We start from the raw sequence: 22218 nt of genomic DNA, 5'->3' as shown, positions 1-22218 counted from the left end.
TAAAAATAATACACAAATCTACTTTAGACAAATTAATAAAAACAATATTTGTCTCCCCTTGCCCAGTGCAGCCCATCCCGCTTCCCCGCCCCTCCATTCCCTTGCCCTTTTGCCCCTCCCATGACACCAAGCAAAAAACACATCACAAAAACACATTTTGCATTCATCTGATAAGTCTATGTTCTTCTTTTTACTTTAAAAACTGCTCATCTTGATTTCAAATTACTTTTCTTCTTTATATCACTCACTCATATGTCAAAACTCTTTTACTCTCATCATCTTATTTTCAGGCTGCTGGCTGGTTCTATGGTGCCCTGGTCCCGATCTCATCATGTGCTCCTTGCTAACCATACACTAATGCAGAAAAACACAGAAAAGAAAACTCTATCCTCTGGATCACCCACCCAGAAGTCCTCGAACCTACAAGCCAAACGTCGTCAAAGCCCACGTGGTGTAAGTCCTCTGGCGAAAGGAGGACAAGCCAGTCCCCTCGCAAACAAATCTACTACTCCCAAGTCAACTTCAACAAGCTCCAATGAGCAGAAAAACAGTAGTGATCAGACGAAGAAAAAGTCAGAATCTACTAAAAAGACCTCTTGCCCATGTAGCAGTTCCCTAGACGGAAAAGACTGGGTAATACAGTGCTCAGACTGTAAACAATCATGGCATGCCTCTTGCGGTAATCTACCTGGTACCAATAAACTCTCCCAGAGTGATTTAGACTGCATCAGCCAAAAATGGCTATGTCCCTGGTGTTACACTTGCATCTTTCCTAGGCCTAAGAACCACCCATCTGCTAAAAAAGAAAAAATTCTTGCTGAAGAAGCCATTACCTGTGCCACAGCAGTTCAACTCAACGAGAGCACCCTCCTGGAAAATTCATTGCTCCAGAAGATAAGTGAATCAGTTAAAGAAACCATTGAAAGGTCAATTCCGAGCATCGACATTACATCCCTGAATGCTCGACTAGAAGACCTTAACAATGAAATTCAGGAGTTCAAAGGAAGAACAAATGCATCCCCTCAGCTTAACTTCAGAGAACAACCTAGACCTGTTATTCCATCACTATTATTGACAGGTTCTCCTCAGAACTACAACTCGAGCACAAGCCAAACTCGGTCCTCATTAACCACTACCCTTCCTCACACAGACTCTCTCCATCCCAAAGCTACCTAGCTATGCATTCTGATGATGAATCCACTATTCTTGCCAACTCGAAAATCGTCACGATCTCAATTGGTGCGACTAGAACTGTGCTTTTTGAATCCAAACAAGACAAAGACCTAGATCCTATTGAGCTTGATGTGAAGTCTAACTCACTTTACACTATGACAAGGTCTTCACAAAATTGGCACCGCCACGGTGTGCCAAAATTACCTGATGATAACCCAACAGAGGAGAGATTTTCGATCACCTTCAGATCTCTCAGCAGCCAGTCTCGACGAAGCATCGTTTTAATCGGTGATTCGAATACCAAAGATGTCAACTTTGGGGATGGTGCAGGTAAAGTTGGTCATTCTTTCCCTGGTAAACGAGTCAAGGCTGCCCGTGTCAAAGACATCGATCCACACCTGTGTGCTGGATTCTCCAACGCTTTCCTTATGTGTGGTACCAACGATCTACGCTGTGAAAACGTAAGAAATGTCTCAGATATCCACGAGACAGTGTCAACTTTAAAGAACAAACTAACTGAAATACGTCAATTGTGTCCACTTACTAACATTTTTGTTGTACCTGTTTTACCATCAAGAATCCATGAAATGAATAAAAATATAATGCTCTACAACAACTTGGTACAGGAGATGATAAAGAACTGTTTTCCTAATATTTGGTTTCAGGGTATGTATGGTTTTTTAGATAACAATAAGCTATTATCGGTTAAGTTCACAAGGGGTAACGACACGATTCACTTAGGAAGTAGAGGTTTAGCTAAGTTTGTAAGCCACATGAAAAACTGTGTGTTTCTGAAGGAAAAGGTGTCTAGGGAGTCAGCACAGAGGGTTGGATCCACTGGTCCAACCTAACCGACACATAACTATGATCATGAAATTAATTAAGGAGGTCTGTGAGCCATGCTCAAGGCCCATCAACATTGGGCAGCCCCTACTGGAATGTGAAGCCTGTCGGACAGCTATTCATACTAAATGTTTTAAAGTAGCAGGTTTCTGCCCCACCAATGGTCTATGGGTATGTAAGGTTTGTTCACTGAACGTGATACCACGCTACAACCCCTTCTCTGGGATGATTAGTGATGGTGGTGATAAATTCTACGATGATGAAGGTGGATGTGATGACGAAACTATTCAAAAAATTTCGAATGTTCTAGACCAATGTCAGAGCTACTCTACAACTGATCTTAATAGGGTAGTCAGGGAGCTTCAAAACTCATGTAATCCTTCATCCACACACTCAAAATTCACATCCTACTTTGTCAACTTAGATGGTAACAAAACCAACTTCGATTGTCTTAATGTTGAACTCAAGCGGATTGAACTAAATTTCTCTGTAATTGGTATCGCTGAAACAAACACAGATGAACCTCTTAAAGAACTATACAGAATACCGCAATACAACAGTTTTTATCAGGTCACTCAGGAGAACAAGCTGAAAGGGACTGGTGTTGCCCTGTATGTAGCAAATCACCTTAATGCAGAAGTCATAGAAAATCTTGGCTACTGCACGCCTGATATTGAATCAATCTTTGTTAAGATCACTCAATCATCCAGCAAGCTCACACTCATCTCAGGGGTCATCTATCGCCCTCCTAATGGTGACATTCATAATTTCCTTAAGTCATTTGATCACATATGTAAACTCCTCCCTAAATCTGGTGTACGTATAATGGGGGACTTTAATGTTGACCTTCTTAAAGTGAATGGTGATGCTGGTCATGGCAACTATACTCTTTTTGAAGAATGCTTATTTAGAAATGGTTTCGCTCCAGTTATTTCGATACCTACACATGAGAGACCAAATTGCAAACCATCTTGTATTGACAACATCCTCACGAATGACCCTGGTAACTGTGTTCTCTCAGGTTGTATAACAGATAGAATTGGTGACCATGCTCCAACATTTGAATTCACTGACATCGAATTTGAGGTTGGTCCAAAAAGTGAAAAACATGTCCAGTACTACGACTTCAGTAATGCCAACCTTAATAAATTCCTAACCCTACTGAACACTGACCTCTTAAAGCTCCACACTTCTCATGAATTCTCGGATTTTACTAAATTATTTGATCGTGTACTTGATGCAACATGCAAACTTGTAAAGCCAAAAACTACTAAACGGAATCCTATCAATAACCCCTGGATAACAGATAGTATCTCAGCAGCCGTTGAAAAAAAACATGAATTAAAAGATAACTGGATTACATCTAAAACTAAGGCAAACCCTGATGGAGACCATGTTCTCGAACAAACCTTCAAAGTATACCGAAGGATCCTCAAATCTGTAATTAACTCTGCAAAAAATACTTACTCTTGCAACCAAATCATAGAAAATAAGCACGACCGTAAGAAGACATGGCAGATCATTAATGAACTTAGAGGGAAGTGTAAAAAGACTATAAAACCCTCATTTATAATCGACAACAGAAAAATAACAGATAGAAGGGTTATTGCAAACGAGTTCAACAAATACTTTAACTCAATTGCCTCCACTCTAAATGAATCAATAGCTGACCTGCCTATACAGGCTTCTGAATTTTCAACATTTGAAGACTACCTCCTGCCATCCAACAATAACTCTATATTCCTATCTGACTGTTCACATACTGAGCTCATGGAAATAATTTCCAAGTTGGAAAATGGCAAATCTAGTGATATTCCGATCCGTATAATCAAAAAGTCAGCTCATTTAATCTGCCCTGTTTTAGCCCAACATTTCAACACACTCATGATGAGCGGGGTATTTCCTGATGTTTTGAAAGTTGGGAAAGTTACTCCCATATTTAAGAAAGGAAACCAAGAGGATGTAGGAAACTACAGACCTGTCTCTACACTGCCTATATTTGGTAAGATATTTGAAAAAGTGATATACAGCCGTATCTACAGTTTCGCTCTGTCACAAAATATCCTTGATGAAAACCAATTTGGCTTCCGCAAGTCCCATTCTACTAGCCATGCTGTTAACTACTCTGTTAGGATTATTGAAGATAGCATAAAAAAACGAAACCATGTTCTAGGAATATTTATAGATTTGAGTAAAGCATTTGATACAATCGACCATAGTACACTCCTAACAAAACTAGATAGGTATGGAATAAGAGGCAATGCAAACTGTCTTATTAAAAGCTACTTATCAAATAGAACACAGTATACAGAAGTCCTTAATGAAAAATCCGAAAACCTTATCATTAAATATGGAGTTCCACAAGGCTCTGTTTTGGGACCGCTCCTTTTTCTTCTATACATAAATGATATTGCCAATTCCTCGGATTTAGGAACCTTCATACTATTTGCTGACGACACCAACATTTTTATTGATGGAAAAACTGTAGAAGAAGCTTATGAGAAAGGCAACAAATTGCTAAGCTGTATAAAAAAGTATATGATCCTTAACAAACTTCACATCAACATGTCAAAGTGCTGTTATATGCATTTTAAACCAAAGGCTAGTAAACCAGTAGAATTGCCAGATTCGCTTCAACTCCATATTGATGGCTTTCCAATTAAAAAAACCAAAGCAACTAAGTTTCTTGGAGTTGTTATTGACGAACAGCTTTCCTGGGGGCCTCATATAACAGCACTTAAACGAAAGTTAAACTATGCCTCTGCCACCTTAAATAGAATTAGGGACTCTGTACCAAAGGAACTCCATAAAGACCTCTACCACACACTATTTGAATCCCACCTCACATATTGTATCTCAGTTTGGGGTGATGCAGCACTCTTTAGGACAGCAAGTATCTGGCTGTCTCAGAAGCACTGTGTACGGGTCCTCTTTGGTGATAAAGAGGCATACCTAAACAAGTTCCTTACATGTGCAAGAACAAGAGAGTTTGACAGCCAGGCACTTGACCATACATTCTTCCAACTAGAGCACTGTAAACCACTTTTCAAGCAACAAAACATCCTGGCTTTCAAAAATTTATATACATATCACACATTTATGGAAGTTTTTAAAATACTAAAACTAAGGTGCCCAGCATCACTGCAACAGCATTATCAGTCATCTTCTAGAAAGGAAACCACTATCATTTCACAACTCCCATCTAATGACTTTATATCAAGATCCACCAAAATTTGGAACACAATTTCACCTAAACTTAAGCTCTTTGACTACTCCTACAAGATTAGCCTTGCTAAAAGTCGCCTGAAAAAGGCACTTCTAAAGCTGCAACATGCTTATAATGATTCGGCATGGACCACAAGCGATTATGACATAATGCAGCTGTCATTTGAAAACAATCCCCTTCATCAAATTTAATCCAGTGATCTCGGCCCACAGGCTCCTCCTATTAAACAATTTTGATTTTGGTAAATGTGTGCTGACTCCACCATCTATGTATTTAACCTAATATTTAGTGTATTACAGGTAGAAATTGACTTAGGTAGGTATTTTTCTCTTAGGTAGATATTAAGAATTTGGATAATTTCTTAATTGTATGACTATTTCCATTACTGAGACGTTTTTAATATTTAATTTAGGAGGGTTTTTGGAATTTTTTTTTTAGGACTGGTTCACAGAGTGAACAGATTCCAGATTTATATATTTTTAAACTGATATTTAATAAATGATTAAAAGAACAAGTTTTAAAGTTGCCATTAGATCCAAAAATACACCCATTATGCTCACTTAAAAACAACTCTAAATCAGTAGGCTGTCACTCTATTAATGCACCACACCGCTACCTCCACTGCACTAATAGTTATACAATAAATTCTACAATCCTAATTTTGTGTCGTGATGGAGACCGGTGTTCATACAAAACATTTACTAGGTTGCCGTTTGGTGTGAGCAATAGCGAACAGCACGCACACTCCTTTGCCCCGTCAACCTATATCTAATCTATTTAAAGAGTGACAACCATACTGCACATTGAATTAGGATTCCGTTAAATATCAAATTGATTTATTGTAAACTTGTTTAATCTGTAATAAATGGCATAAAATTGAAATTTTTGTTTAACTGAAATTTTTGTTTAACTGAATAGATAGGTCAACTTATGATATTTTGTGTCAATCAGGGTCCTACCCTTTATTTGAAACTAATACCCGCATTTTTGCGTATGGGAGTGATGAACCATTGAAACTTAGAGGGTACTTTAGTGCTAAATTAATGTTCAACAGGGTGTCAACAATTTTGACTATTTATGTTTTGAATGCTCGCAATTGTGGAAATTTGTTGTCTAAGAGTGGCTGTGAGGCCTTGAAAATTGTTGAAATCTGTGCTAGTGTTAACGCTGTTTCAGGTTGTAACAATCAGGTGGCAGGAGGTACTAATGCTAACATTTCAGGGTGTAGTGTTCCAGCTAGCTCTATTAATGACAATATTTCAGATACTATTACAGAGACCTAAAATTGATTGTGATAAGTTTCGCTCTAAGATATTTCAACATTTAGATTCTAAGAGTAGTGATATTGACAAAAGCAGTGATATTGACAAAAGTAATGAGTCTGAAGCTGCGACAGGGTCTCGAGTTAAAAAGCAATTTAAGCCTTGGCAGCACCCTCATGGTGATTCATTATGATTTTTATTCTTGAATGATTTTTTATCTCGTTTTTATAGATGTATTTAATTATTTGACAAAGTGACGTGTTTTATCTCAAATGTTAACATTTTCTACTTTTTTTACGATTTCGAGGCTGTAGAAAGTATCTTGTTGTCAACATTCTGTCGCCGCGCGCGCCGCCCGTTCGTAACATGTTGATCGGTAAAGATAGTTTCTAGCTTTGACTTTTTGGGGGACAATTAAATTATTAAAATTAGTCTTGTTTCTGGAACTCTTGGAAGAAGGAGTGTGACCGGATCTAATTTGTTTTGTATGTTTTTGAATTTGCAGCTTGTTAAGGTATTAATGATTAATATCATTTTATATCTTTTGTATGATTTTGATTTAATATTTATTAAAATATTTAAAGAGGAGTGATATTGTATTGTCAATTGTACTAATAACTTACTAACTTCAGGGGTTCAACTTAGAACTATATGTTTGTTTCTCTTGGTTCAATAGGAGACACTTTAGCATGAAAGTGATCTCGATCGGTGTATTTTTGGACGCTGATTCCGAATCACCCCCCATGACGTAGGGTTAAAATGCTTCCCTGGAGAGTTATGGGCAAAAAACCGTTTTGGTCATGGTCACGTGACAGGCTAGTAAAACGTGAATTCGATTATTTAGGGCTCGGGTTAGGGTTAGGGTTGTGGTAAAGATTATAGATAGCTTCGGGGTTATGGTTAGGGTTAGGGTTGGGATTAGGGTTTATGTAAAACCGTTTTGTACGGCTGCAAAACCAAAAAAACCAAAGTCACGTGAAATTTTTGGGCGAGCGATTTAGTAAAAGCCACAATGTAGTACTCTGCCCACAATAAGGGGCCATAATTTTTAAATTATGTAACAGTATAGAATTATTATTATTATTATTATACTACAATGTAGTTGTTCCGAACACTCAATCACATTCCGATCTTTGAGATCTCCTAGATTTCCCCCCTTTTTTTCATTCTGATCTTTCGACTGGTCATTCTTCTCTGGTGAACACATGAATGGAGGCAGTTTTGATCGTATTTTCGAACAGGATATCGATAGCTGCTATGACAACATTATATCCACCCAGTTCTCTTCTGACCAACTAGACCCAGTAATTAATGATCACTTGAATGGAAAAATAGGCCTAGAGGAAGTTACCTCGGCACTAAAGGCTCAAAATAGCAGTGCTAAAAGTTTTGACACTGACGATCTTCATCCAAGAATCCTTAAACATCTGCCTGTGTCAGCTCTTCATATCCTAACAAAACTTTTTGATCTTGTCCTTGACACTGGTATATGGGTCTGGGACGTATCCAATGTCACTTTCATCAAAAAGGATGGGAAGGATAATTACATGAACCCCTCTGCTTACAGACCAATATCGATATCATCATATGTTGGAAAGCTTCTAGAAAAGATCTTGGAACGAAGAATAAAGCTCCATTGTGAACTAGAGGGCTTACTCGACGAAGAACAAGAAGGCTTTAGACCTCAAAGAAATACTGCAAGGTATCTTTATAAATTAGTTGCTACTCTAGATGCATGCAAGAGGAAAAAACTCACTACTTTCCTACTATGTATCGACTTTAGTAAAGCATTTGATAGTGTATGGGTGAAAGGCCTGGTTTTCAAGCTCAACAAATACCAAATACAAGGAAAAATCTTGCGGATAATCAATAACTTCCTGTTGTCTCGCAAAGTACGGCTGAGGGTTGACAACAGTCTCGGATTCCAACGCTCATGTGGATGGTTTGGGCTTCCCCAAGGCTCTGTCCTTGCACCTCTAGTACAGGGAAATCCGTCTGAAAAAATCGATCTGCTGACACACGAAGCTTTCAGAGGATTTTTGACGTTTTTGAGTCCCATTAGGTGCCCTTTATGGCTGACCAACTTTTCCAAACTTTTCCACGTGGCTTAAGGCCACTTTTTGCCACTTTACCACTTTTTACCACCTTTCTTATTTGTCGAATATCTTTAGTTGTGAACATCGTAAAAGGTTGCGAATCAATCGAGTGTGTTCATATTATCAGGAAGAAAAACTTTTGTTCTAACAATTTTTACGTCAGATAATAATTTAATTGGATAATTATCAATTAACCAATTAGCAAAATTCTAAAAATTTTTTATTGGCTAAAAATGATCGGAATAGCTTAAAACACGGAGAAAAGTAGTTTTCAGAAAAAATTTGAAAATTTTTCACTTACATTTTTTTTCGAGACTAAAAAACTTAGTCAATTTTTCGTTTCAAGAATACTTAAATCACCAATATTTGTAGTTGGAGTTCAGTAAATCTCGGCAGATTTTAGTAATAATCAGGAATTACTAACTCTAAGTGGAAAGGTCTGAAACTGAAAAACGTTAAGTTTAACCATACGATCGCGATATAAGAGTTTCATCGCTAACTAATTACAATACAGCCTTATCGATTTTCACAGAAACTGCACCAATGGCACAGTCAAGATCGAAACGATAGCCTGCTGTACTGTCATTTTATTGATTTCAATGATGAATCAGTGGGGTTAAGATAATCACATTTGTAATAAATAAAACCTCTCTGTACCGTCAATTGTACTAATCTAAACCGGCCTACCTGTATAACCAGACCTCTTCTTTTCCTCAACAATCAAACCGAGTTGTTCATATCGCATTTGGTGGGTGATGTAAACTAAGTAGTAATACATATCGAGCTATATTCAATCACAATACGACACAGTACGTGTATATTATATGGCTCTTAATGAGGTTTATGAAACGCTTTATACCGTGAGAAACCCGGTATAAAGAGGTTTTACAGTTTATCACGAAAACGTCTACTTGGTCTCATGGCTCATTTACAGTTCGAAGAAGGGCAAGAACAGATCAGGGAAACTGAGGAACAGCCAGGTCCAGGAAGCAAGTGTAAATACACCTTCCAAAATCTACTGTGACTGTTTTGTATTGTACTGCATACCGCTTCATTTGCGGGATACCTCAAATCACCCCCATATGTCAGGGTCGGCTAAAAGTAAAATCAACAAGGGTAACATACGGGAAAGGGTAAGATTTAGATACGAGTACAGTGTCGGGCAAGGGGTAGTAAAGAACCGGTAATAATTAATTCAGTGAAATGTTCCACGAGAGTCAGGATATTTTGGAAATTGATAATAGAGACAGATCCTGATCAGGAAGGATTGTTAATGTTATTGAGGATGTTGATTTGAAATCCGGACGTCGTGAAGTAAAAATACAGGTTCTTCCCGCAGGATATTCGGGGCCCATGATGATCAGCTCGGGATTAATGTGGGACAGATCGAAGACTGACAACTGAACCCAATTGAACCTAGTTCCCACTAACCAATCAGCTTAATTGGTTAGGGTTAGGGTTAGGGTTAGGGTTAGGGTTAGGGTTAGGGTTAGGGTTAGGGTTAGGGTTAGGGTTAGGGTTAGGGTTAGGGTTAGGGTTAGGGTTAGGGTTAGGGTTAGGGTTAGGGTTAGGGTTAGGGTTAGGGTTAGGGTTAGGGTTAGGGTTAGGGTTAGGGTTAGGGTTAGGGTTAGGGTTAGGGTTAGGGTTAGGGTTAGGGTTAGGGTTAGGGTTAGGGTTAGGGTTAGGGTTAGGGTTAGGGTTAGGGTTAGGGTTAGGGTTAATCTAAATGTCTAAATTGAGTTCAGTTGTCCGGTAGCCTGCTCTTGCGAGTTGACATTCTAAGCTTTCTGGTCTTTTCTTGCCTTCTTTGAGCTGTCAAAGAGCCATGAGACCAAGTAGACATTTTCGTGATAAACTGTAAAACCTCTCCATATCGGGCCTCTCACGGGAGAAACGAGAAGTGTACGGTATAGAACGTTTCATAAACCTCATTAAGAGCCATATAATATACACGTACTGTGTCGTATTGTGATTGAATATAGCTCGATATGTATTACTACTTAGTTTACATCACCCACCAAATGCGATATGAACAACTCGGTTTGATTGTTGAGGAAAAGAAGAGGTTTGGTAATACAGGTAGGCCGGTTTAGATTAGTACAATTGACGGTACAGAGAGGTTTTATTTATTACAAATGTGATTATCTTAACCCCACTGATTCATCATTGAAATCAATAAAATGACAGTACAGCAGGCTATCGTTTCGATCTTGACTGTGCCATTGGTGCAGTTTCTGTGAAAATCGATAAGGCTGTATTGTAATTAGTTAGCGATGAAACTCTTATATCGCGATCGTATGGTTAAACTTAACGTTTTTCAGTTTCAGACCTTTCCACTTAGAGTTAGTAATTCCTGATTATTACTAAAATCTGCCGAGATTTACTGAACTCCAACTACAAATATTGGTAATTTAAGTATTCTTGAAACGAAAAATTGACTAAGTTTTTTTTGAAAATCATTTTTCTCCGCGTTTCATGCAATTTGGTCACTTTTGGCGGAAAAAATATTTTGAATTTTCGAAATTTTTCCAAGTCTCGAAAAAAAATGTAAGTGAAAAATTTTCAAATTTTTTCTGAAAACTACTTTTCTCCGTGTTTTAAGCTATTCCGATCATTTTTAGCCAATAAAAAATTTTTAGAATTTTGCTAATTGGTTAATTGATAATTATCCAATTAAATTATTATCTGACGTAAAAATTGTTAGAACAAAAGTTTGTTATGAACACACTCGATTGATTCGCAACCTTTTACGATGTTCACAACTAAAGATATTCGACAAATAAGAAAGGTGGTAAAAAGTGGTAAAGTGGCAAAAAGTGGCCTTAAGCCACGTGGAAAAGTTTGGAAAAGTTGGTCAGCCATAAAGGGCACCTAATGGGACTCAAAAACGTCAAAAATCCTCTGAAAGCTTCGTGTGTCAGCAGATCGATTTTTTCAGACGGATTTCCCTGTACTATTTATCCTCTACATCTCGGATATGTTATGTAAGGACCAGCTTCCACTGGAATGCAGCTCTAACTCAAGTCTATTCAAATATGCGGACGATGGAAGCATAGCAGTATCCCACATGGATCCTATATGTGCTCACCGGATAATGCAGCTGATGTGCAAATACCTTCATGTCTGGTGCAGTAAATGGAAACTAATCCCGAACTGTGATAAAAACAAAACCGAGTGCATAATGATCGCACCAGCATCCTCAACTGCACCTGATGTCACAACCTTAAGTCCGTTAATTATTGGCAGCAGACCCATAACCTATACGTATCAATCAACTGTTCTCGGATTAACAATCGACAACAAGCTCACATTCAAGAGTCACGCAAAATTCAAAAAGGTGACAAGAATACCTGGGCCCCTTTGGCAAACTTTCTGAACTCAGGCAGCTTGAACAACTAAATTTGAAAAAGTAAAACTTCTTGTCTGAATGAACTATTAGAACCTCAAGAAGCTGATCCGCATGTCTCCGCTACTAAAATGTTTAATGAGCCCAATCACTCATCACTTAACAGTTTAATCTTCAAAGTGAGTTGTACAATCTAGGTTGTTTTAAGTAGCTGTTGATAGTGTAAAACAGGAGTGACTTGATCGTTTTCATAACTTCGATTTACAATTTGTACCATAATAAAACTAGCACTGCCATGGGGTTCAAAAAGGGTCATTGTAAGCCTCCAGCGTAATGGTCCTAAGTCTCTGCCCCATGCAGTGCCTGTCAGCATCAGCAAACAGAATAGCCCTAACATAACGATCAAGCCACAAATTAGGTTCTATAATGATTTAATATTGTTGAATAAAGAGATTTGAATATAATATTTGTTTTATTCTGAATATTTGTTTTATTCTGAAACTCAAGCAATGCTGGCTTGCCTGGCACAGGATCACCCAAAACTCCACCCGCCACAGAGGTCTGAATACAAGCTCACTCAGAATGCTCTTCAGAACAGTGGTACTCACAAAACTTCTATATGCTGCTCCTATATGGCTAAAAGATAACCTCGACACTTTCAAAGACTTTTATGCCAGGGTCCTCTTGAAGATAAGCGGGGCCACTCACCATCCTCCCAAAGATTTGACCTCTGTTGCGCTTGGGATTCCACCCCTTGAGATATCCTACAAGATGGTCACTATAAAATTTATAATAAAAGCACTTACAAGTTACCCATTTATGCAAGGGCTCATCTTGCAGCTAGAGGAGGCAAAGGCCCACCGATACCAGCACCATATTGACGAGATACGTAAGTTTCTAACGTGGAAAAGTGGGTCTAAAGAACTAAACAGAAGCAAAATAGACCTTCTGACTAGTGTCCAGAACGATGTTGTCAGCTACTCAAAAGAAGAAATAATCCGCTTCATGGAGTTTACTTGGAATAAACATCTCCTGCTGAACCCAAGAATAAATCAGAGTGAGGGTCAGATACTGGATAACATTGATGAAAGGAGCAAACGATTATTTCCTCGCTACTCAAGCAGAAACACGGATACTAAGGTTATGTCTCTCCTACATGGCCATGACATCACCTTTGCAGCCTTCCAGGCAAGGGTAGCCAATAACTGCGACCCTCAGTGTCCAAATTGTAAGGTATTGGACACCAATTATCACAGACTCTTCTACTGTCCACTGTGCAGCTGCTCTTACAGGGAAACCCTGCAGGACCATTCCTTTAATGACCAACCATCATGGTCTATCTTAAGAGATGATAGTGATAACAGCATCACTGCCTTCCGCTCTCTAGCACAAATTGCCATTGGTGAACTATCATAAAGATGATTATTATAGTGCTCATCTCTTGTGACATTTATTCTTCTTCAGTCTCTACTACTCACTCTACTGCCTCATCTTCTGAACATCATTATCTTTAGTATAGTTGAGGATTCTCAACACCCACTTTCAAGTTGAGTACTCTCGACCCACTTAGTCCACATGCCTTGCAAACTTACAGCACGGTATTTGTAATGGTCTAAGTTCCTAATACTCGCCAAAGATGGTTCCTGTAGTCAACCGTAGGAGAAGAGAAAGCTCAACAACAAATTAGATGGCTGCATTTTGTTTTCATTTTATTAGGTCCTAGTATTTATTCCTATTGTCTTAAAGTTTTAAGAGAACTCACCTTAAATTATTTTAATGCAGTCACTCAGATAAGTTTATATCAGGACAATTCAATAAAGACACATACTCTGCCCACAATAAGGGGCCATAATTGTTTCAATTATGTAACTGTATAGAATTATTATATCGGGTCTCAATAAGAGGTCTCGACTGCCTAGGCATCAAACCTTGGCAATCGGTAATTTTCCTCTGGCCCGGAGTCAGCTGACCCTAGGGACCAGAGGATAAAGGCGTAGAGACTGTGTGTATCTACAAAAGTGGTTGTTTTTACAAGAGACAGGGCTTGCAACGCAAGGGAAGAAAAACGGGAGAAACAAACACAAAATGCATATTAAATGACTTAGAAATTCAAACAATCCTACACTACAATAAATTTTTATTACATAATTATAATATGTTGTATAAACAAGAAACAGGGCTTGCAGGGCAAGAGATGGGACACATAAGAGCTGGCCACAGAGTGTATAATACAGTAATTCAGCAAACACCTATTACTAATACTGAAAACTGAATCACAAATTATCACAATAATTACAAGAATATATGAAATACTAAACACAATTTTTATACAAGAAACAGGGCTTGCAGAGCAAGGGAAGAAAAACAAGAGAAATAACTGTAACAATTGTATATCACAAATTCCAGACGAAAATAATCTTTGCACAAATCTGGGAGTAAATTCAATACAGTACTTAATAAATACAATAACTTATTGTATTTATTAACTTATTATTATTATTATTATTATTATTGAGTAGTACACTGTTCAAAATTGTATTATACTTAATATTATCCTATAACAAATCTCGTCAACTAATTATGCTCCTTTACAAATGTATTGTTTAATTTGCTATTTATGCTGGTCTGTCGTATTGAAAAACATAATTCAGCATACCAGCCAGTACAAATATAGTTTAAATGGTGGAGACAGTTGTTTAATAATAATTATAATAATAATTTAAACTTTAAATATATTATAGTGGCACAACAACTTAAAATGCACAGGTGTTCCATGAAAACAGTTCAGGATACAATAAAACCTGAAAAAGCAACCCACATTTATATTCTAGACCAGATAAGGGTGATTAGACTTGATACACTAAATTTAAACGATAATGTGTATGCATTTTCCAGAAGAACCAAATAGGGAAAACTAGGATTGAAAAATATTAAGATACAATATTATGAGCACGTTTGAAAAGAAATGTTTTCAGATACACTTTAAAAGAGTCCAATGTTGTACAATTCTTAATCTCAAATGGTAGTTCATTCCATAATTTAAGGCCAACTTTCTGAAAAGATCTTTCTCCATATTATTGTGTATGCACTCTAGGTTAATAATGGACGAATGCTTTCACAAGACCAAGTGTGGACAACCATTCCTTTTATTAAAAGATTCTGAGGACAATGTAACTGTTGAGGCATATACTGGGAACAATAAACTATTTGGTGACCTTGATCAGACTGTTCGAGAATCTCACAAAATCTCTGATCAGGTTTCTACAATCCTACTATTATTTGATATAGGAAAAGGGTCCTCTCTGTTTTGGGCACTAAAAAAGTATTGGGACACAGACAACTGTTTGTTTTTTATCATCTACAATATATCAGCTACATTAAGGGCCAGTAAGTAAAATTTTGCAATATTGCGCCACTGCCAAGAGTGTTTTAAACCGTATCATAATGGGTGTACCCTCAGGACTTATGGAGTATCCTGACGAAAGATAGCACTATCGACCAACAATTCTTTTGGAAACTTGATCACAATCAAAATAAATTAACGTTGTTTCAAGAGTTAGGTCTTGATGAGACCTCGACTATACAATGGGCTGTGTTTAATCTGGAAAGAGATGACCTGACAGTAGAAAGTGCTGTGGAACTTATTAACAGGTATGTGCATGTTTCATCATAATTATATTTTATTATGCTTGGACACTTGTGACAGCTGAAAGTATATACTAATTTGACCAACTACGGTCGTAAGCTTTAAACTTCTTTCATTTTCAAGGATGATGTCAGAGATATCTGAGACAAACAAGGCATTAGTTGATAGAGATTGTGAAATGAAGATGCTTGGTGATAGATGTGAAGAAATGCAGGCTGCCATGAATGAGCATACTTCCAAAGCTGATATTATGGAATCAAACATGTTTCATCATTTTACAGAGATATTAAATTCTAAGAAGCGTAAGATAAGACACCTTAACCAATTGATGGGACCTCCAAAGAGTCAGATGGTGTTTCAAGCTGACTGATAATTCAGTCTCAATATTTGTGTACAGAATCTGTAAAAATTGTTTATTTTCATTATCTGAATTCGAATAGTTGTTACTTGCACAGCTTAGGTATTTGATAAATCATAATTTCTTTTCAATGTAATACATGCATATTATATATATATTTTCAAATAACTCTAAGCTGAATCTTAGCATGTTATGAGAAGTTCTTGGGTGCATGATGATTGTTTGATAGACAGTCTTTTAGTAACAATAAATGATTTTAGGTTATGAGTGCACAAGAATGCTACGAGGAACCTGCACTGAAAAAACAGAAGCTAGATCCTGAGATTTCTGTCCAAGAGTCAAAAAATGAGAAAAGTGAGATACCTGTTAACATTGCAAGCTCAGAAGATCATCCAAAACCTGTCACTCAGACTTTAACAGATGCTGAACCTGATAAATGTACGCTAGATCCTTTAGCATACACAAAGACTGAGCATTTTACTTCAGAAATTTTCAAAATTTGCATGGAAAATATTCCCAAATATGCAAATGCACCAGATGTCAGAAAATTTTTGAAAAAACATGATCTGGAAGCTGTTAAAGTAAAGAGGCCGTTTAAAACATCATATGCATATGTGACCTTTCGTGATGAAGCAACTAGGCAAAAGGCACTTGAAAAACTACAAAATGTGCAGTGGAAGAAAAATTCATTAAAAGTTGATATTGCCAAACCTGATGAGAACCCTTTTGCTCGTAATGAGGCACGTGGAGAGAAAAGATTACAAGACTTTCGCTCTGTAAGAGAAAAAACTGCTCCACTTTACGAAATGACGCTCAGCGAGCAGTTAGAGTTGAAGTTAGGAGAAATACAAGGAGTTTTAGATAATTACAAAAAGTTGCTAAAGCGGTCGTGGCAGGCTGGGTTCCCTGAAGAACACTACAGATTTAAAATAACGGAAATAAAACAATCTCCTGTTCTAACAGGATACAGAAACAAATGTGAATTTACTATAGGTAAAAACACAGAAACCAATGATGAAAACTGTATTGGTTTTGTGAAAGGATCATACAGCCACGGTAACATATCAGTCCAGTCTCCTGATGAATGCAAGGAAACGTGTTCTGAGCTTATGATCGCGGAGGTAAAAAAGTTCAAAGATTTTCTTTCTACATCCAAATTCCCCACATATAACAACATTTCCAACACTGGTGTGTGGAAGGCATTACAAATCCGTACCACAGAGCAACAAGACATCATGATAACACCTGTTGTAGACAAAAGATCGTTAGACCCTGAGATGTTAAAGGATTTGAAGTTGTCTGTTATCGAATTCTATTCCGATAGACAAAAGTGCTCAGTTTTCCTCAAACTGGTGGGTGGCAAAGAAGAAGTTGTTCACCTCAGTGGACCAGATCACATGTTGGAGAAACTGTGTGGTTACGACTTTCAAATAACATCAGGCTCCTTCTTCCAAGTGAACACATCAGGAGCGGAGGTGCTGTACAAGACAATCAGAGAAACTGCTGAGCTGGATGACAAGACCATCTTATTGGATGTGTGCTGTGGAACAGGGACTATTGGGATTATTCTGTCAAAGTACGTCAAACGTGTACATGGCATTGAAATAGTTGAGTCTGCTGTTGAGGATGCCAAGAAAAATGCAGAGAGAAACAAAATCAACAACATTGCGTTTTATGCAGGCAATGCTAAGTCAGCTGTACCAAGGGTTGTGAACAACATCATAAAGTCACCAGAAACAAGGATTGTAGCAATTGTTGATCCCCCGCGTAACGGAGTCCACGCTGACGTTATTGCTTGCTTGAGGAAAAACGAAATGATCTCAGAGATTGTGTATGTGTCTTGTGACATAAAACAAATCTCAGACAACATTGTCAATCTGTGTTCACCAACTTCTAATAGATACCTAGGTGATCCGTTCAGGTTTGTTAGTTGTGTGGCAGTTGATCTCTTCCCTCACACCAAACGTTTTGAGGTTGTATTTCATTTAAAACGATAGCACATATTATCATCTTATCAAGTGTGACTTTTTGAATTTTTAGGGGGTCGTAAATTATTGAATATGGTATCTTTTTATAACTTATTATTTTATGAAGACGGATTATAAATTTCAAGCCCTGTTTCATTAATCATTATAAAGTCAAGAAATTTTCGTAATTGAAAACCTGAAATGATGTTCTGCAAATCATGATATGTTAGCAACCACCTTACTAAGTTATAATATTTCACTTCTGAAGAATTGTCTCTGATTATCCAGGTACTTGAACTTATGCATATCAAATGTCAGAACCTTGTGCAATAATACTGATAAACGGTAAAAGGAAATGTGGGAAGGACTATCTCGCCTTAGAATTAGTGGAGAACCTGGGCCCTGCTGTGTGCGAAACACTCCACCTCTCCACAGAGATTAAGAGAGAATACGCACAACTCAACAACCTCGACTTTTCACTCCTCCTCACTGACTCCCCCTACAAGGACGTGTACAGGAAAGAGATGATAGCGCTTGGTGAAGCGCGGCGCGGCGCAGACCCCGGCCATTACTGCCGGCTAGCTACAGAGCACGGCTCCAAGCAGTGTTGGGTAGTAGTGGACAATCGCAGGGAAACTGATATCGAGTATTTCAAACAGCAATATCCGGGGAAGTGTATAGTAGTGAGAGTTACTGCTTCAGAGGAGATTAGGAGGAAAAGAGGGTGGAGTTGGAAGAGTGGTGTTGATGACGCGGAGTCAGAGTGTGGGCTTGATAAACACGTACCTGATATTCCTGTGTGTAATAATGGGGACATATTATCTGATGGCTTCTTAGAAAGTGTGGAGCTTGTGGTTAGATGGGTTAAGGAGAGGTTAACCATTTGAGTTTTTAACTGAATTACCGTATCTTTAAAACTGCTATCGTGAACAATACTGTTATTGACTTTTCTTCCATATCAAATTCTATGTCGACCGTACCTGTTTTTAACGTTATGTTAACCGAGGCATTCATTCTTTCATTATTTTAATAATCATTAAATTATAACTACTGTTCATGAGATCATATTTTTTTAGTAACCGTAAAACCCTTATTTAATTTAAAGTCTCGTATTATTATTCAATGTGTACACTTTACACTTTGATGTAGTGAGAGTTACTTCTGTGCTCCTCTAATTACAAACTATAATTATGAATTATTTCACTCTTCCACTTCACTTTAAGTACTGAGTTACAGCAACATTCGTGCTGTTTCTTTCTGAGGATGTTGTATATATATATAATCTCGAATTTCACATTAATATATTCTATACCCTGAACTACTGCAACAGGTTATGGTACTGAAATGACCTGAAAGTGAGCCCTAGACAGGCTACAATGTGAAGATGAGTTGATCCATGGCTAATGCAGCTGCTATGCTGGGTCAGTAATATGATAATATAATAAGGGCTCATCACGTGTATTAGTAGTAGTCATCACGTGACGTCATCATGTGACGTCATCATGTGACGTCATCACGTGACCACCCACTGAACCAGCTCTTTAGCATTGACTCTTAGATCTCTACTAGCCGTGATTCTAAACTGTTACTTTGGAACAAAGATATCCGTAATAAGGTAGCAATTAGGCACTAAGTAGTTACTAATTAGTCATTAATGTGATATTAATCACCAGGTGATACCCGTAATTTAGTAGTACCCGGCGAGGGCAGCAAAAGAAGATCCCTGAATAATAACTTGAATGAGACTTGGTACGGTATCTACAGTCCCACCCCTGTAACCGAGTGTAGAGATAGAGTGTTCACTGATTTCACTGAAGCTACTGTCGAGTCTAAGAAACTCAATGCTAGATTCCAGGTTAACGCACCGTTTCCTGTATCTTACAGTTTATCCAATTATGTAAATTAAATATTTGATAATTTCTGGGATCATTATAATTTGATATTTTGCCATCATCCGAATAACAACTTGTCCCTTGCAGAAGTTCACAAGTGAAAATGACGCACGTAAGTTCGCTAATACGGGACACGTGGACTCTCCAGTGCGACCAGCACGACCCAAACTGCAAGAGAACATCGTTAAATCACCTGCACGCAAAGGAACCAACAGTATGGTTAGTTCTCTCACTCTTAATATTATACCTGCTAAGTGCTTGTAATATTACTGCAGGAGTGTGCTGTTCTTTGTATCTCTTGTAACCCTGTTTCCTCCTAGAACGACGTTCCATTTCAGAGAGGTTCTTTAGGAGAGGACACCATGAGCACAAAGAGCTGTCCATCAGTTCACCAACGAGAGATTGTCAAGTTTAGAGTTGCCATTGAAAAGGGTGATCTGCAGGTAACTTACCCCAGTTAGATTAATCAGCTAGAGGTAATCTTTAAATAGTTGTATTACACTCTGGTGCTGGTGGCCGGGTGCCACAATTGAACATTCATTCCGACATTGTTGCTTACAAAATACCATCCTTTGATATTGAAACTGCTTTGTAATGGTTAAATAAAATCTAATATGCATACGTGATTTATAGTGTGGAATGTGGGTGTTATGCAATTGTCTGGCCGTGTATCTAATGGATGCTGAAAAAGGTGCAAAAAGGTTTTCCCGGGCCTGTAAATTTCATGTTGCCTCGTCCTTTTTGCACTCAGACTGGACCCCCACTTGCACTATGACTACACTCGAAACTGCTTTCTAGCACTACATCTAAACTCACTCTTGTCTCCGTTTCGTTTATGTAACTTAACGTGACCAGAGAAAAACACAAGCTCATTGACAGTACCTGGTATGTACCTGGTAACCCTAAATGAACATTCCACTGACATTCCCTAAATTCTTCATCAGACAGTGATAAGATGTGTAAACGAGAATCCTCGCTATCTGATATCGTCAATAGATAAACCTGTGACAGTACAGACGGGATCTCACTACAATGCGCTACATTGCGCTGCTAAGTCAGGTAAGAATAACGCACCTCAATACACTGAATTTCCAGGTAATATGCACAAGAGTTAATTCAGACATACAATGCAATGTGACGATAGATGGACGTAACAATTCAATATTTTTCCTGGAAAATAAACAAAGCATTTTGAGCCCCTACATGAGGTATAAAACCGTTCTTGGCATTCAAACCTCAGTTCTTTCCTAAATTTAATATTTACTTAAAAATCGCGGGTTAAAAATTAGATATGATAGATGAATTACTGAAATTAGTGATAAATCATCAAAAAACACATTGACCAATGACCATGCGAACCGTATGAATTTTTCTTGGTCGATGATTACCGATACTTAATTTCCTCCTGTTGAAAAAAGTCAGTCTGCACCCGGCCTGCATAGCATGTAAGGTCTCATTTCTCAAATGAAAAGCATAAATATATAAGCTGATAAGGAAAGTAACATCTAACACTGTAACCGTGTTAGTAAGTCAGATACTCTGCGCTGTAAAAGCAGGTACTGGAACAGTGTGCTAGATGTGAAGTACAGGTGTCATTATTATCAGTTGTGACATTATCAATTTTCTTACCTCTTGCTACCTGATATGAGTTGTTGTGTCATATTAAATTAATGTGAACATTATTTTTACATTTAACACCTTGAAACATAATATAAGGGTATATAATGACAGGGCAGAAGGAAGTAGCAGAGTACATAATGAACCACCTCCTAAGTGACGAGCCTTGGAATGTGCTCTACCCCACTGAGAACGTGAACAGCACAGCGCACTTGGAGCGCCGCGCCATGGTCATTGACGGCTACTTCAACACCAGTGATAAAGGGGTACTTATTATTTAGTTTAATGTTTAATGATAACAAATCTAGCTCTTCTGTTAAATCTTGTATTGAGAGGTAGAAGAGATCTGTTTTTCTCTCAAGACTAATTCTAATAGTATTTAGTAGGGGTAGTTAATGGGAAGTTAGGTAATTAATACAGAATGATAATTGACTTCTATAGTCTATAGTCTATACGGTATACCCCAGTGTGGAGAGACACCTCTACATTTCGCTTGTAAGTTTGGACATCTGGAGTTCGCTCAGTGGCTCATGTCCTACAACCAAGTGGACGTTACGCAGCGCAACAAGTACGATCAGACGGCGGAGGAGGTGGCGGGAACGCGGTGCGCAGGAACGGAAGAGATTCAGCGCAAAGTGACCCAACTGGTGCAGGACAGTAGGCACAGTGTTTACGTGCCTGTAGTCAGGGCTGTGGACAACTCAATGCCTCCCTTCTTAGGACAGCCTGTCACTCCCGAGTACCTTCACTCTAAACGCCTGTACGTATCTTTTACTGGTAGTTTGTAATAGT

At 38.1% G+C, this 22218-nt stretch overlaps 4 protein-coding genes across 5 annotated transcripts in view; all 4 read left to right on the top strand.

Annotated features, from left to right (window-relative positions):
* The window catches only part of LOC134811578 (glutamyl aminopeptidase-like), a 114401-nt gene that overhangs the window by 56560 nt on the left and 35623 nt on the right, over positions 1-22218 (top strand). The gene's annotated exons all lie outside the window — the stretch shown is intronic.
* LOC134811577 (ankyrin repeat and LEM domain-containing protein 2 homolog) overlaps positions 1-22218 on the top strand; it is a 67582-nt gene that overhangs the window by 42629 nt on the left and 2735 nt on the right. The window contains exons 2-8 of one of the 2 annotated variants that reach the window (XM_063818545.1): positions 19248-19338; positions 19591-19772; positions 19897-20028; positions 20148-20252; positions 20754-20868; positions 21541-21692; positions 21894-22186. In XM_063818545.1, the coding sequence (XP_063674615.1) occupies positions 19314-19338; positions 19591-19772; positions 19897-20028; positions 20148-20252; positions 20754-20868; positions 21541-21692; positions 21894-22186 (1004 nt within the window). In that variant the 5' untranslated portion in view covers positions 19248-19313. Of the gene's footprint in view, positions 1-19247; positions 19339-19590; positions 19773-19896; positions 20029-20129; positions 20253-20753; positions 20869-21540; positions 21693-21893; positions 22187-22218 lie in introns of both variants that reach the window. The other variant, XM_063818544.1, reaches the window with a different exon arrangement.
* LOC134811580 (tRNA (uracil-5-)-methyltransferase homolog A-like) lies at positions 15042-19021 on the top strand. Its single transcript, XM_063818550.1, has 3 exons — positions 15042-15203; positions 15407-15597; positions 15716-19021. The coding sequence occupies exon 3, from the start codon at positions 16214-16216 to the stop codon at positions 17945-17947; it is 1734 nt and encodes a 577-aa protein (XP_063674620.1). The 5' UTR covers positions 15042-15203; positions 15407-15597; positions 15716-16213; the 3' UTR covers positions 17948-19021.
* LOC134811584 (phosphomevalonate kinase-like) lies at positions 18229-18804 on the top strand. Its single transcript, XM_063818554.1, has one exon. The coding sequence runs from the start codon at positions 18229-18231 to the stop codon at positions 18802-18804; it is 576 nt and encodes a 191-aa protein (XP_063674624.1).

The sequence above is a fragment of the Bolinopsis microptera genome, chromosome 2 (genome assembly GCF_026151205.1).
Source record: "Bolinopsis microptera isolate Bmic1 chromosome 2, MBARI_Bmic_1.0, whole genome shotgun sequence".
NCBI classification, from domain to species: Eukaryota; Metazoa; Ctenophora; class Tentaculata; order Lobata; family Bolinopsidae; genus Bolinopsis; species Bolinopsis microptera.
This window is presented reverse-complemented; position numbering and strand designations above follow the sequence as displayed.